The 16,813-nt window shown below is 35.8% G+C and overlaps 1 protein-coding gene across 1 annotated transcript in view; it reads left to right on the top strand.

Moving 5' to 3' along the window:
* Window positions 1-16,813, top strand: part of Dnah7 (dynein axonemal heavy chain 7) — a 282,698-nt gene that overhangs the window by 167,796 nt on the left and 98,089 nt on the right. Inside the window, exons 40-44 of the mRNA XM_026408842.2 lie at window positions 897-1,126; window positions 3,622-3,952; window positions 6,645-6,991; window positions 8,370-8,550; window positions 12,021-12,206. Coding sequence (XP_026264627.2) covers window positions 897-1,126; window positions 3,622-3,952; window positions 6,645-6,991; window positions 8,370-8,550; window positions 12,021-12,206 — 1,275 coding nt within the window. The remainder of the gene's footprint in view (window positions 1-896; window positions 1,127-3,621; window positions 3,953-6,644; window positions 6,992-8,369; window positions 8,551-12,020; window positions 12,207-16,813) is intronic.

The following is a 16,813-nucleotide window of genomic DNA, read 5'->3' as shown; positions in this document are numbered from 1 at the left end:
TTTCTTTCAGTGGTACATTATAGATATATACAATAGTGAGATTTATTATGCCATATTCATATATGTACATAATGATTTTGAGATCGATCTAATTACAGATTTAATCCTAAATATGCTGAGTGGAATTCAAAGGGTTGTAAGGCAGTGTAGTATGAGCTGATTTATATTTCAAATACATATTTCTGGCCACTATGAAGGGAATGAAAGCAGCTATAGTAGTACTGGAGTATTCCAGGCAGGTGATGATGGAGAGTTGAGAAGGTGGTGATAGATACAGGAAGAAGGAAAAGGATTTAGAAGCTACTTTAAGATTGATAACTGGAGAACTTGCATAGGGAGTAGATATTGATTTGAGGAAGAAGAAATAAATCCAAGACAACTTCTCATTTTTGGCTCAGGGAGCTTGGTAAATGGCGATTAATTGGGGAAGACCGCAACTATGATAGGGGAGAAAGGAATCGTGTTTTTGGATTGTTGACTTTGAAATATCTACAAGCTATCCAAGACTAATTGAAGAGGTAGTTATTCATATGATTCTGTTGTCTCCTGAGAAAAGGATAATAACATTTACCTCAGAGAATTGTTGGGAGTATAAAATAAGATACTAGTAAAATGTGCACAGAAATAGACATTCTGTAAGTTTAGACACTCTCCCTTTCCTTGCTACTACAGTGCTCATACACATTTTCTTTAATCCCAGAGCAAACTGTAAAGTGTTAATGCTCCATGCACTATCTACTGCTGTTCAGCAGCAAGTTCCTTGTACAAGTGTCTTTCCCACCCCATGCCTCATGCTATTCCTCTCTATCTCCAACATCTATAAATTATAAGGACAGTAGTAACAGACTCGTGTTAGTAACCTTGATAAAGTGCTAAAGCATTTACCTTAAATTTAGTCATGGCCTGAAGATGCATTACAGGCAGTTGCCTCACGGTTCTTGGAAGACATTGAAATGTCAGAGGAAATACGAGATGGCTGTATCGACATGTGTAAAAGCTTCCACACCTCTACTGTAAACTTATCAACATCCTTCTATGATGAACTTCAGAGATACAATTATGTGACTCCCACCTCTTACCTCGAATTAATCTCCACCTTCAAGCTGCTGTTAGAAAAGAAAAGAAGGTAAAAATGAAATTTCATATTTCTGAGTAAGCTATGGCGGTTTAAATAATTTGTGTGTACAATATGACATAATAGAGATCTGTTTCTTAGAAGTATACTGTTTTGTTGAATATTCAAATGATTTAATCCTTAAACAATTTGAGAGTAGGAAGCAGATCTTATTCATTTAGTCAGAGGAATTGCCTCACACACTGCAAAACATAACAGCAACAGCATGTTTGTTGAAAGAATGAAGGTACCCTTCAAGGATAGGGTGAGACTCCAGGATTCTTTGACAATGATATTGAGTAGACTTCATTAGAGAATGATTTTTCTTTAATCAGTAATTAGATAATACAAAAACTGTCTTTGGGTTGTGAACAGCTGAGACCCTAGAAACTGCCACTTAGTACACATGACCAGCTTTCCTTCTAATAAACTGTCATTTGAAAACAACAACATAAACATTAAAAAAACAACACTTTTGCTATGGGAAGTAGCAAAGTAGGTTTTCAGAAAAGTTTTTCAAAAGTTTCTTTGGTTCTAAAAATTAATACATAGTGCAGCATGTTATAAAATTTAAAAACATTAAGCAAGAAAGAAGTTTAGAAAATCTTAGTTGTCTCTTTTCAGGCCAATTAATGTTCCATGACATTCAAAAACTTATTTGAATGATTTTTTACATCACATTTGTACTTCTGATATATTTTCATTTCTCTTAAGTTCTAATTGACAAATCAAACTTTTTTAGGTACTTAAATAATTTATAAACCTAGTAAGCTAAATTCATACATATTGCGAGCCTTAAGTTCAATATTTAAGCATTATCTATAAAATCTATGAGACTTTTACCTAAGTATATGAATCTTAATCTATATCTCAGCAGTACAATATTTATTTATGTGGTCAAGGCTTTGATTGTGTACTCATAATATTTAAGGTGATGCTAATTGAAAGCAAGATTGTAATAATGAATTCAAACTGATGGGAAGATGGGATCATAGTTTTCTAGACATTTTTCAAATATTCCTATTTGACTTTCACATTATCCTCTTTCAGTTTTTTCCCTTTCAAGTGTTCTTACAAATAAAAAAAGAATTTAAATTCTCCTTTATCCCAACTAGAATTTCTGCCCTATGGAATTCCTCTTCCTTTAGTAGCAAAAGCTTTCGGATCACTTAATGCCAGATAAAACCTAGAAACAATAGTTATCAGGTCACCTGCTGAGAAATCAGTGGGTTAGCGTCACATGAGATGAAGTACAATAGTGAAGCCGCTTCATGTTGGCAGGAAAAAGAACTTTGCTGTGCTTGCTGCACAGAGCTTCGACTGACAAATAATATAGTATTGAATCTCTAGCCCCTCAGTTCCTGTTAATGTCATAGTTTGTTCCCTCGGGGAATTCAATGTGTGACAAAAATGTGGCATGCCTTCACTTCTAGTTTTTGTTGTGTTTTGTTTTTCCCTATGACAGTTTGCTCAGTCTGGTTTGTTCAGTCCAGCCCAGGCTGGTTTCCTACCCCAGAATACTTTAGGAAAGGATTTCTAAAATGTGTCACTTTCTACTTTGAAACCTTATGACATGTATTTTTAAAGGATACAAATTACAAAGGAGAGTTTTCTTTCTAAAGAGAACATATATGAATGCATATAAAAATTTCAAAGAACATTAAAATGTTAAAATTTAAAGCAAAACTAGATATTATTTCTAATTAGTTATTGTTACTTTATAATCATTTTGTACCAAAAGTGTTGAACTTTATTATTTTATTTGTCCCTTTTGTCTTAATAAAGCATTTTTTTTTTTTTTGGTACCAGGGATTGAATTTAGGGGCAACTGACCACAGAGCCACATCCTCACCCTATTTTGTGTGTGTGTGTGTGTGTGTTTTATTTAAAGACAGGGTCTCACTGAATTGTTTAGTGCCTCACTTTTGCTGAGGCTGGCTTTGAACTCACAGTCCTCCTGCCTCAGCTTCCCAAGCCGCTGGGATTACAGGTGTGAGCCACTGCTCCTGGCTTAATAAAGCATTCTTATTTCAAGATGTGTAATATATCTTGAAAAACATTTTTACCTCTGGCAACATTCAAAATATGTTTTGAGCACTGATGTCTATTTAAAATAAGTGATTATAGAAAGATTTTTTAAGAAATGTTATCAACTTACCAAGGTGTTATCAACTTACCAAGGTGATTAATTTTATAGTTATATTATTGGTTTTGACATAGAGACTCCTTGCCTTGTATCCAGTGTGTTTCTTCTTTTCAGTTTGTAATGCATCTAAATACTGTGTAGATACTAAAACCACAGAAGGGACTAAGACTTACTATCTGCTCTTAATTGTGCACAATTTAGTGTTCTACAGTTCATACTTTTTTTAACAACTTAATATATATGAAAATCTTTCAGACCACTCCTTTAGTTTGTCATGGAAAAAAAAAAAACCCTGGAAAGCTTTCTTCATTGTCAGATACAGATCCTCACAAGCAACCATGTTTTATTTATTTGTTTTCAGTGAAGTAATGAAAATGAAAAAGAGGTATGAAGTGGGTTTGGAAAAACTGGACTCTGCTGCTGCTCAAGTAGCCACCATGCAATATGAGTTGGAGGCGTTGCAACCGCAATTGAAAGTTGCTAGCAAAGAAGTTGATGAGATGATGGCTATTATTGAAAGAGAGTCTGTAGAAGTTGCCAAAACTGAAAAAATAGTGAAAGCTGATGAAATAGTAGCAAATGAGCAAGCCATGGCAGCCAAAGCCATCAAAGATGAGTGTGATGCCGATCTAGCAGGGGCCTTGCCAATATTGGAGTCAGCACTGTCTGCCTTGGACACTCTTACTGCACAGGTGAGTATTTAGCCTTGTGCTTTCTAGGAACCATGTGAACACAGCTGAAGACGGGATGCAGCATGTGCCATCACCTATCTTGTCTCTCCGAATTAGTCTCCAAATTCCATGAAATCGAAAACTTTTTTCATTTGGCAAAAGTATTCCCTAGTTCACTGAAAAAAAGATACCCATGGGAACGGCACTTGGAAAAAGGCTGCCAGATGGCGTGCCCACCCAACACAAGAGCTCTGCACTACAGCAGCCGTAAGACCCACGTATATATTTTAAATCCAATACACACATTTTTCATTTTAGACATGTATGTAACTGGAATATGCCTCATAGTAGACAGGATGAAGTATGGTACCAATGTTTGTCCACAGTTTTTTGGTGACACATAAAATAACAATGTCTTTAGTAATGATTTATTTTTAATAGCATGTCTTAGATTTGATTAATTATATTAAAAATTAAGTGGTGAAAGGGGAGTATTTCATTTTAGAAAATTAAAGGTAGACTTATTTGGAAATCTTGGTTAAAAGTTGGGAATAGGAGAGAAAAATATATTATGCTTTCTTCACATCTTACTCCAAAACAGATTTCATACAAATATTTAAATGTTAACAGTTTTATTATTATAAACACTAGAAGAGAAGAAAGCATAGTTCAGATGTTTATAATCTAGGGTTGCCTAGGACCTGGGATTTCCCTAGTATGATAAAAATCAGGAAAAAAAATTCCACTAAGTAGACTGTAATATATATTCTCTGAATGCTCCTTTTATATTTTTATAAATAATAAAGTAATAAATTTCAGTGCCTAAAAATCAAGACATTTTGTTTGATATATATACCATAGACAGAATTTTGGAAACATTGGGGTAAGTATTTGAAACATAGCAAACAAAGGATTAATATGCTTCTATATTTTTTAAAAAAACTTAAAAACTAATAAGAAGAAAAAGTAGCTCTAATAATGAATATTATAACGAAGTAATTTACAAAAAAGAAAGTACAATAGTCTATTAGCATATGAAAACATATCCTATTTCATTTATATTTAAGGAAACACAGATTAAATTAAGATTTATTTTGCCTACCAGAATGCCTGCCTAGTGCTGGCAAGGGTATGTCCAACAAAACTGACACCCTTATATACTTTCTGGAGAGCTCTGTGCTGTTATGTTTCAAAAACTCTAAACATCAAAGGTATAAAATCATTAACATGTCAATTGAAGTAATAAAAATAGAGAAAAAATAGCATCTTAATATGTTGCATGCCCTTGCTTTGGAATGCTATGCAGCCATTCAAAATGATGATATAAATGTTTGCTAGCATTAAAGAATGTCATTACAGCCAGTTTTAAAACAGTATTTATGTTATATATGCATTAATTCCATTGAGTAAAATGTAGTATTATACACTAGTTTGTAGCATATACTCATAGGAAAAAAATGTGTGTGTGTGTATATAAAATGAACAAAAATGTATATAGTTCTTCATTTTTATAGCAGCATTACAGAAGACCTTCAGAAGTATGATGAGACACCTTAATTTGTATAATTCCTCTGTTTTGCTAATGATCACAATAGCTATATCTTATTTTTCTAGTTGTTAAGAAACTATAGAACTCTGTGACATTCAATTCTCTCTTTGTGGGTTTTTTGTTTTGTTGCATTTGTTTCTGTTTTTGTTTGGGGCTCTGGAGATTGAACTCTTGGGTGCTCTACCATCAAACTACATTGTCAGGCCTTTTATTTTTTTTTATTATTATGAGTCAGGGTCTTACTAAATTGCTGAGACTGACTTTAAACTTGCCATTCTTCTGTCTCAATCTCCTGAGTAGCTAGGATTACAGGTTTGGGCCATCTCTCCTGACGCTCCTCAGTGTATTTGAAGTAGATTTCATCTGATAAATCTGCCAGATAGGGTACCCTCCTATCCTTTTCTTCTGGGACAAACTTGTCAATCCTTTTGACATAGTTCCATTATTGCTACTTTTTTTTTTTTTTTTTTTTTTTAGAAAGAGAGAGAGAGAATTTTTTTAATATTTATTTTTAGTTTTCGGCGGACTAAACATCTTTGTTTGTATGTGGTGCTGAGGATCGAACCCGGGCCGCACGCATGCCAGGCGAGCGCGCTACCGCTTGAGCCACATCCCCAGCCCAATTGCTACTGCTTTTGTTATAGTTTAGTTGTGATGTCCCCCAAAAGTTCACATGTGAGACAATGCATGAAGGTTCAGAGAAATGACTGGATTATAGCCTTAACCTAATCAGTGAATCAATCCCTGATGGGATTAGCTGAGTGAGATCTGGAGGCAGGTGGAGTGTGGCTGGAGGAAATGGTTAATTGGGGGCATGGCTATGGCGTATATATTTTGTATCTGAAGAGTGGAGTCTCTCTCTCTCTGCTTCCCTCTGCCACACTCTTCTGCCATGATGTTCTGTCTCACTTTGAGCCTTGAGGAATGGAGCTTGCCTTCTATGGATGGAGACCTCTGAAACTGTGAGCCCTCAAATAAACTTTTCTTTGCTCAAATTGTTCTGATCAGGTCTTTTCGTCATAACAGTGAAAAAGCTGACTAAAACAGCTTCTATCTAACTAATGAGTTTCTGTATTTTAAGGCTTAGTTTGAAGACATGAATTAATTACAATTAATGTGCAAGGGAACATTATTTTTTAATAATTGCAATGTTGTTACTTCAAGGATATTACAGTGGTAAAATCCATGAAGAGTCCTCCTGCTGGCGTCAAGCTTGTTATGGAAGCTATCTGCATCCTGAAAGGCATCAAAGCTGACAAAATTCCTGACCCAACAGGATCAGGAAAAAAAATTGAGGATTTCTGGGGACCAGCTAAGAGACTTCTTGGAGACATTAGGTTTCTACAGTCACTTCATGAATATGACAAGGACAATATTCCTCCAGCTTATATGAATATCATAAGAAAAAGTTATATTCCAAATCCAGATTTTGTTCCAGAGAAAATTAGAAATGCTTCCACAGCTGCAGAAGGTCTGTGCAAATGGGTCATAGCAATGGATTCATATGATAAGTGAGTACTGATCAAAAGAAACCTAATTGTTTCATTTTCATGTATGGCCATTTTGACAATAGAAAACTTACAAATGTTTATTTGCCATGTTAGAAGTTAAAATGGAGAATCCAAAATGTATCTATTTATTCAATTAAAAATAATAATAAAACATACGGTAATATAACTTATTTTGTTTGTTAGAAATCCATATTTTTATCAACAATGGAAAAAACACAGTTGTGAGGAGAATAGTATTTTATTATTTTTTTGCAAATTTCTTTCATATTTGGTTTAAGGCTGGGGTGGTGAAGCTCCGTGGTAGAACACTTGCTTAGCATGTGTGTGCCTCTGGGTTCAAAATCCAGTACTGAAAGGGGGAAAAAATGGTTTAATATAAGACAGCTGGACTCCCAAATCTTTTGCTTCTTCCAATATGTTGCAATGTGTTGTTCTGATTGAAATATGTAAAGAAAATCCAGCTTCACACAGATGTTTAGTTAGACAAGGGAGAGCCTCATGAATTCTCTGAAGGGACACATGTCTTTAGGATCCCCACAGGTCATGGACCATGTTTTGAAACCCACTGGCATAACATATATTGTTGTGAGATGGGGAAGGTTTTTGATGATTATAAGAGAACTATTTATATGATGCACAAAATAAGTAAAAATTGTTTTTCCAATCAACTATTATAGGATGCCTTTCAAATTCATACCCAATTTGAATCTCATATATAGTTTTATATATATATATATATAATCTGTTTCATACCATGATATATTATTAATAATAAATTTTGATTTAATTTTTATCACTTATTTATAAAGATAACATGATTGGCTTCATTTACTAGACACTGAGAAGAGAATTTAGAGCCAAACTTTTTCCTTTCATTACTATACATGTATTTAAAATACAACTGTTTGGGTTGAGAGTATATTCTATGATTATTTTTATTTTTTTATTTTATTTTTTTCATAATTTTTTATTGGTTGTTCACAACATTATGATCATTTTTAAAAAAGGAAAATGACAAAGATGAATCAATTCTCCTCATCAGAATTAAGCTCTAAACAATTTGGCTAGTTAAATATTGCAGTATTCTATATAGATATGCTATTCTCTGGCAAAAACACCAAAATGCACCCTAACAAGGTTTTATTTTGAATTAAAAATTATTCAAAGACACTATAATATTTACTATTTTAATAGTCATATCTTATATCTGGGATTAAGTCTGATTCTTAAATGAACTATGGAATATGGAATCAGTAAAGATTTTGCATAAAGAAGTGTTTTGAGTCAAAGTAAGATTCTTACAAAAGTAAATTCAGAAGTAGAAAGTACCCTGTCATATTAAATGGATACTAAATTTTCCAATTTTACTTTTTTGCAGAGTGGCAAAAATAGTAGCTCCCAAAAAGATAAAACTGGCTGCAGCTGAAGGGGAGCTTAAAATTGCCATGGATGGTCTTAGAAAGAAGCAGGCAGCACTTCAGGAAGTCCAGGACAAACTGGCCAAGCTTCAAGACACACTTGAGTTAAACAAACAAAAGAAGGCTGACTTGGAAAACCAGGTGTGTGCTGATGCTAAGTACATATATAGGGCAGTACATATACAGTGTTGTCAATAAGAGTGCTCATGCTAGTATGTGATGAGCTCATTCTACTTTCTTCTTGGTTAGAAGGTGGCACACTGTGATCCCCAGGTCATGCCTGCCCATGACCTGTTTTTGTATGGCCCATAAGCTTGTGGTGGTTTTGACATTTAAAAATGATTACATATTAAATGGTTATATAGGTACCTACATAATACATAAGTCTTCAGTTTTGCCTCTTGGCCCTTGTGCAGTCAGCTTTTTGTCACTGTGATATAAATACTTGCCAAGAACAACTTAGAGGACGAAAAGTTTATTTGGATCTCATGGTTTCATAGGTCTCAGTCCATGGTTGGCGTACTCCATTGTTCTAGCCTGAGGTAACGCAAGAGTATCATGGTATAAGGATTTGTCAGAGGAGAGTTGCTCAGTTCATGTCAACTAGGAAGCAGAGAGAGAGAGCCAGGAGCCAAAAACAAACAAATCCCAAAGGCAAGCCTCCAATGATTTACCTCCTTCAACCACGCCCCACCTGCCTACAGTTATCACACAGAATTCCATTCAGATTATTAATCCATCAAATGAATTAATCCATTGATGAGATTAGCATGTCTTGTCACTGCCTAAAAGCCCCATCTCTGAACCTCACTGCACTGGGGACCATGCTTTCAAAACATGAGCTTTTTAGGGGACATTCCATATCCAAACCATAACAGTTCTGAAAGGCTGAAATATTTACTTTTTGGCCCTTTGCAAACAAACAAACAAAAATTGCCAGTCTCTGCCTTAGATTACTAGAATATTGAGTTAGATCATTTAAATCACTTTTGATCTTATAAATAAGGAAATGGAGAAATGAAGCATTAACTGGCCTATATTGTATAAAAAGTTAATGGCAGAACTGAAATTAGAACTCAATTCCTAAATCCACATGATGTCTACTGAAAAATTTTTAAGACTAAAACCAGAGCTATGATTTATATCATGACATTATTTTCACAAATTGATTGCTGAAGTCTGATCATATTCCAGAAAAAAAAAAAGTGGTTTGTATAAGAGGCGTCTCCCCCAACGCTCCAGTGTTCATATAGGAATTTTGAGAGGTGAATCAATTAGATGATGAGATCTGTAACCTAATCAGTGGATTAATCCATGTGATGAATTAGTAATTTGAAGATCTAACTGCAGACAGACGGAGTGTTGGCTGGGGGAGGTAGGTCACTGGGAGCATGCCTTGGAAGTGTTTATCTTCCCTGTGGCTCCCTCCCGCTCTTTCTTTGCTTCCCAGATGCCATGAGCTGAGTAGCTTTCCTCTGCCTCACCTTGGGCCCAGAACAATAGAGTTTACTGACTGTAGACTGAACCTCTGAAACCCTGAGTCCAAAATAAGTTTATTTATTTTATTCCTCCTGTACTTTGTTCTTATTTGGTATTTTAATTACAGTGACAGAAAGTGACTAACACAATAGATGTTAAAAATATTTTGTAACAGCATTTATCAAGTGTTTGTTATGCACCAGGCATGCTGGTTCTTTTTTAATCATTGCATTTGTTTATTTCAAAAATTACAATGACAATAAAATTTTAAACCCTTCAAAGAGTGTAAGTGTGAAAGTCCTACCTCCTGCTACTGATTCCCAGTGCTTCTTTCCTGGTGCAAATATTACACCTGGTGTCTTGCAAGGCCCTGTTGTTCTAAGAGCATTATAGATTATTTCATTTATTCTCACAATACTTTCTGAGGAGATAACCTTTTTTAAAAGCCATTATTTAAACCAACTAAAGCACAGAAAGGTTAAATAATTTGCTCATGTTCAGCCCAGCTTATAAGCATTAAGTCTAAGACCTAAACCCAGGAAATCTGATTGTAATGGTTCCACTCTTTCTGAAGTACCAGATTCCTTCTTTCTGTGAAATCTATCTGCTGTACTTCCAAAGTATATTTGCACAAATATAGGACATTATGCTAATCTGTAAGATATGGTGTACTATTGGGCATAATTGCTGGATAATCAGTTGTAGTTTAAATGATATTAGAAATAGGTGTACTTGCCCCCTGTAAACATTTTCAACTCTGCTATATATCTGAAATTTTTTTATACTAAAATGTTAGAAAATTATGGTAATGTAAAATGAATGTACATATATATTTATAGTAAATATCTACTTTTGGAAGAAAAGTTTTAGCTGACTTTATTTGGTTTCTAATGATAACTTTATTATCGTCCAAGTCTGATTCAGTTTATTATTAGTATTGTTTTGAAAGAAGAATGAATGAGGAAGGCAAAAGATACTTAAAGAGGAAAAAATCAAATAGAAAAAAAATAAATTTGGAAGTATCAGAAATATTACCTATTATATACCTTTTGCTTTTTTCAAACCTATCTTTGGATGAGTTGATATTTGGTATTTTGTATCTTTTAATTTGAAAACATTTACTTAACATAAACAGTAGTATTAGGAAAAGTAAAAGATAAATTCTTATTTTAAAATAATCCAAAATGTCTCTGCTTTTATTGATTTTGAATTCCTCTTTCATGTAAATTATTTCAGTTTGAATCTCATGATAAACTTTACTTAATTTTGTCTTCATCCCAGAATAATGATACTATCCCACTCAAAATTAAATCAAAATAATTCAGGTATTTTGCTGGAATATTGCTACTGTGTGATTTGAAATAACCTTTCCTCATTTGCCACCTTCATAGGTACCCTTTCTCCTGTCTTTGTTCTTCAAATTACATTCCGTAATTACGTATAATCAAATTTGGTTGATAGTCTTATGCACAAAGTAGGCTGTTAACTATTAATTAATGTCCTAATGTAAGTTTAATTATATTGGTTAGCACCATATAACTTGAAGATTGTGCTTTGTACATGAGCATAAATTGTTAAGTTTTTAAACATTTAACTTTTAAAATCATTATCAAACCAACCATAAGTTAAGTGAGGAAAAATGTTTATAGAATATTTGAAATACAATGCATCCAGATTTTTTTGTTTGTTTATTTTTTTACAGTGCTGGGAATTCAACCCAGGGACATAAATGCTAGGCAAGTGCTCTACCACTGGCTATACCCCTATTCACTCACCCCCTTTTTTTCTGATTTTTTTAAATGGAGGGAAAAAATGTTTATTTGCAGACTGTTCTTTATTAGTTAACTAACTTTCAGTCTCTTATAAGTCATTTCCTTGGTTATAATTTGCATTATATGCTAGATATCCATTATGAATTTCATAAATTATATTAATTTATTTTTTAAAAATTCTAAAATATGATGGACTTTATAATAGTGAAATGATCACATATTATCTTTTTTATTTTTTTTTACAAATTTCTAGGTGAAAGTTTGAAATTCTTTAAAAAAAATCTCTAATGGTAAAATGTGGCCAAATTTTAAACTTATTCTACTTATGGATGTTAATAAAAACTTACTTTTATTTTTGAGGTTGACTTATGCAGCAAAAAACTAGAAAGAGCTGAACAGTTGATTGGAGGCCTTGGAGGTGAGAAAACTAGATGGAGCCATACAGCTCTGGAGCTGGGTCAGTCGTACATCAACCTGACAGGTGATATCCTCGTTTCCTCAGGAGTTGTTGCTTACCTGGGGGCCTTTACATCTAACTACAGACAGGTAAGGAATGTTTTGGATCTCTTCTTGACCTCTTCTCATCATAGTCAACATTAACCTCAGGGAGATTATGGGTTTTTTTTGTGATATTTTTTAGGGGATTGGGATATAAGTACAAGGAGCCACAAAATATTTTCAAATGATTTCTAGTTGTGTGTTTTAGTTATCCTATAAATTAGGTTGGTAGCCAAAAGATGTTATATGAAATACTCTTCTAAATACTATTTTTTTAAGAACAAAAAAAATGTACTGAGAAATGTGTTTTAGTCAGTTATTACGTTGCTGTGACTGTAAAACCTGACAAAAAAAACAATTTTAAAGGAGGAAGTTTATTTTGGCTCATGGTTTTCAGATGGCTCATGGTGTAGCACATGGTCCACCAACTCCATACCTCGGAAGCAGAATATTATGGTGAAAGGGCATGAAGAAGGAAAGCATCCCAGGATATGGCATCCAGAAAGCAGAGAGAGAGAGAGTGGGGAGGAGGAAAGAGGGTGAGCTCCCCACTCCTCAGGGACAAAATGTAAATCCCCAAAATACACACACACCCAGTGACCTACATCCTTCAGCTACTCTCTACCTGCCTGCCGTTAACACCCACTTACTATGTATCAATGGATTAATGAATTGATTAAGCTGAAGATCTCATTGATTATTTCAACTCTGAAAATTCTTGCAGTTCACACGTGAGCTTTGGGTGGACACCTCATATCTAAACCTTAACTAAATATAAGGTGAAATGATAGACTCTTATACAAAATTTTAGTTTCTAAACAAGTATAAAGGAATCAGGTGTGTGTGTGTGTGTGTGTGTGTGTGTGTGTGTGTGTGTGTGTTATGGTTTAGATGTCAGGTGTCTCCCAAAAGCTGACATGTGAGATAATAAAAGAAGCTTTAGAGGTGAAATGCCCTGCACTGCTTTCCTCTACCACACTCTTCCACTATGATGTTCTCTCTCAGCTAGGGGCCTGAGGAACGGAGTCAGCCATCTATGGACTGAGACCTCTGAAACTTGTTAGCCCAAACATAAGCTTTTCCTCCTAAAATTGTCCCTGTCAGCTGTTTTGGTCACAGCCGTGAAAAAGCTGAATAAAAGAGTGTGTTTTCATGTGCTTAATCGCTACTCTCCATGAGTCTCAATAAGTCATTTCAAAATCATTTCAAAGACTGAAGTTTTGGGGGAGGAAAAGATGAGCCTTCCTGAAATTCTATTAATTAGAGATTCAAGGTGATGGGCTGGAGGAGGCTGCATTCCTTGTCCCTCCATGACCAGGTAGCAGGGATACTGCTTCTCGGCAAGATGAGTGAAAGAAGGATTTCTCTAAAACCCAATGTTTGACAGAACGTCTTAGAGACTCAGAAATTTGGGTACATTAAACACAGAAGAGACTACACTGTAGCCAAGCTAGTTGCTGCTGCTATACAGTTTTACCAGTAAGGACAAGTCCCATTTCCCCAGATGTGATATTGACCACCTGAGAAACTCCAAGGCAGGCATAGAAAACAAGTTTTATTTAAAGGATAGAAATGGACTTCTCTCCAGAGGAAAAAAAAAGGACCTGGAGTCAGTATCCAAAGAAGTGGGAGTGTCCTGCCCCTTTTATACATTTTAGATTTTCTTTGTTTTCCTGCCCTCTCCTCCCCTTAACTCTCTCCATCCTGCCCACAAGGATGGGCCAAAAGGTAAGACGAAAACTGGCAGGGGAAGGACCAAAGGGTGCAGTGATCCAGGCAGGAAGGCAACAGCCCAGGAGGCATTAATTTTTTTAAATTTTTTTATTTTTTATTCTAATTTGTTATATATGACAGTAGAATGCATTACAATTCATATTATACATATAAAGCACAATTTTTCATGTCTCTGGTTGTATATAAAGTAAATTCACACCATTTGTGTCTTCATAAATGTACTTAGGGTAATGGTATCCATCCTTTTTTACCCCTATGCATCCTCTCTTTCCCTCCCTCCCCTTTTGCCCTATGTAGAATTAATCTAATCCTCCCATGCTCCCCCTCCCAACCCTACTATGAATCAGCCTCCTCATATCAGAGAAAACATCTGGCATTTGTTTTTTTGGGATTGACTAACTTCACTTAGCATTATATTTTCCAACACCATCCATTTACCTGCAAATGCCATGATTTTATTCTCTTTTATTGCTGAGTAATATTCCATTGTGTATGCACACTACATTTTCTTTATCCATTCATCTATTGAAGGACATCTATGTTGGTTCCGCAGTTGAGCTATTGTGAATTGTGCTGCTGTAAACATTGATGTGGCTGTGTCCTTGTAGTTTGCTGTTTTTAAGTCCTTTGGGTATAGACCAAAGAGAGGGATAGCTGGGTCAAATGGTAGTTCCATTCCCAGCTTTCCAAGGAGTCTCCATACTGCTTCCAGGAGGCATTAATTAACAACTCCTACAACTCCCTGCAGGAAGAAACAATCCCTGGGGAAGGTTACCTTAGCAACAGGTTGGAGTAGGAGGTATAAAGGACTTTGGAGATGTCAGCATTTGATTTTTTTTCCCTTTACAACCAGCCCCCATCTTTCTAATGGGACCCACTTATTTATTATCTATATTGACTATTTTTTACCCTCTGGCTTCAGCAACAGTAGCAACAGCAGCAGTGGTATCGGTGCTGATTCAGCACGGAGGGAAGGGAGAATACAGAGAAGTACAACAGGCAGATTTAGTTTGTAAAATCCTGAATTCAGAAAATTAGCCTGCCCTTGACTTATCCAGAGGCTGCACTCTGCACTGGTGTATGAAAAGCACCCCATTTTTCCCAACTGGTGGGAGCCATTTTGAGGTAGCCATGCTGGTCTGCAGGAGCTGAGAGATCTGAGCAAAGACAGCTGTACAGTCCTGGCAAGCACCCGACACATGACTGAGGCTGTACCTAGCAGAAAAAGGGTGCCACAGGAACAAAGAACTTTTTCCCCAAGAGAATTCAAGTTAGAAAAGTGAAAGGGAGCCCAACTCGATTCCTCCTTTGAGTCTGGCTGCTCAATAAAGTGCCTCACATCAGCTGAAGCAGGTTGGGGATTTGAACAGGCAAGTGTGAACAAGTGTGAATATACTCAGGGACTAAGACAAAGAAGTCTGGAAAGGCTATGTTCAGAGGGTATGAAGGATTGGTTCTGTAAGATATGGAGAATGACAAAGCACAAAATCATGTAGCCTGGGAAGAAGGAATGAGGAAGAAGCAACAAATTGATAAAATTGACCCTTTCCCAATAAATTCTTTTCCTGTTCATGACAATCCCTAGAAAGGAAGCAAACATCATCCAGTGGTAAGAGTCCTATTCTGTGACCTACACTCACATATCCGTCTCTCAAGTCAAGACAGTTGGCCATCTGCACTCCATCAGAGGTCTCTCATTCAACTTTAAGCTTAAGTCAAGGTTGTAGTAGCAAAGTCAGTGCTATGCCCAGGTCCTCACCTGGCCTCTACGTGCTTTCACGTCCAATGGCTGGTAACTATGACTTTTTTTTTCCTGGGGTGGCAGCAGGGGAAGTCAGTCTTCCCTTGGGTTCTTAGACCCCCACTTCTGGCTCAGACAGAGGCAGGAGTATGAGAATCTGTTTCTTGGTTTTGTGGTTGGGACAACTCCAAGGAATAATTTATACTCCCATGGTTCCTTGTGGGATCAAACCAAAATCACCTCCTGCAGAAATGAGGCTGATCCTTCATCCTTGATTGGCTTCTACTCCTTTCTCTGGCATCCACTCTTCAATAAAGTGCCTCGCATCAGTCCTCATCTCAGATTCTACTTGTGGGAAAAAAGCTTAAAGCCAGAATCTAAGTAGTTGTCAATTATTTGTCAACCTCTTCCTAGAATTTACACTGCTTTTCATAAATATAGAAAGTCTAATTGGTTAATGAGGCCCTTAGTTCTTCAACTCCATTGACTATGCCTATCCCCTTAATATCTTACACTTCTGATAGGAATATACAAACCCTGGATTAGACTTAATTCACACATTGTGTAAGCAACAGCTTTCCTGCCAATAATCAGAATAAAAACTGTTTTAGGGGTGATATTGTCACCAAGATGGCGCTCATGGTTACTTTTCTACTTGTATCATATGTCTTACCACTAGGTTAGTAACCAGGGTCTTGGCTTGTGTTTTAGGATACTTATTCAGAGTCCTCCATGTTTCTTTCATTTAACTCTCTGGTGCTACATACCCTATGGACATATAATTGGGCCACTTAAATTGCTACCCCAGAGTTCATCTGTGGCAACATACTATACCTGTGAACTTTAAACAGAGCATTCCAAAGGAAATATTGCTTCCATTTTCTCTTTTCCCCCATTTCATCGACTGTCATGCCTACTCCATCATCAAGCTAACTTTGAACAAACTTGCAGATTCATACAGAAGAAACCATGCCAATAGGAACTGTGTACTGGGAGACAGAATCCACATAGGAAATGCCAACTGCCCTTCCAACTCACATAGTCACTCCACCTGTGCTGGGTACAACAACCACATAAAACAAAATAAAACAGCCAGATGATATTTATTAAGTACCTATGATAGGTAGGATTTTTGCCCCCAGGATCTTTATCTCCAAGTATGACTACATTTATATGTGTT

This window comes from Urocitellus parryii, chromosome 1, assembly GCF_045843805.1.
Source record: "Urocitellus parryii isolate mUroPar1 chromosome 1, mUroPar1.hap1, whole genome shotgun sequence".
NCBI classification, from domain to species: domain Eukaryota; kingdom Metazoa; phylum Chordata; class Mammalia; order Rodentia; family Sciuridae; genus Urocitellus; species Urocitellus parryii.
The sequence above is the reverse complement of the archived record's forward strand: the minus strand, read 5'-3'. Positions and strand labels throughout refer to the sequence as shown.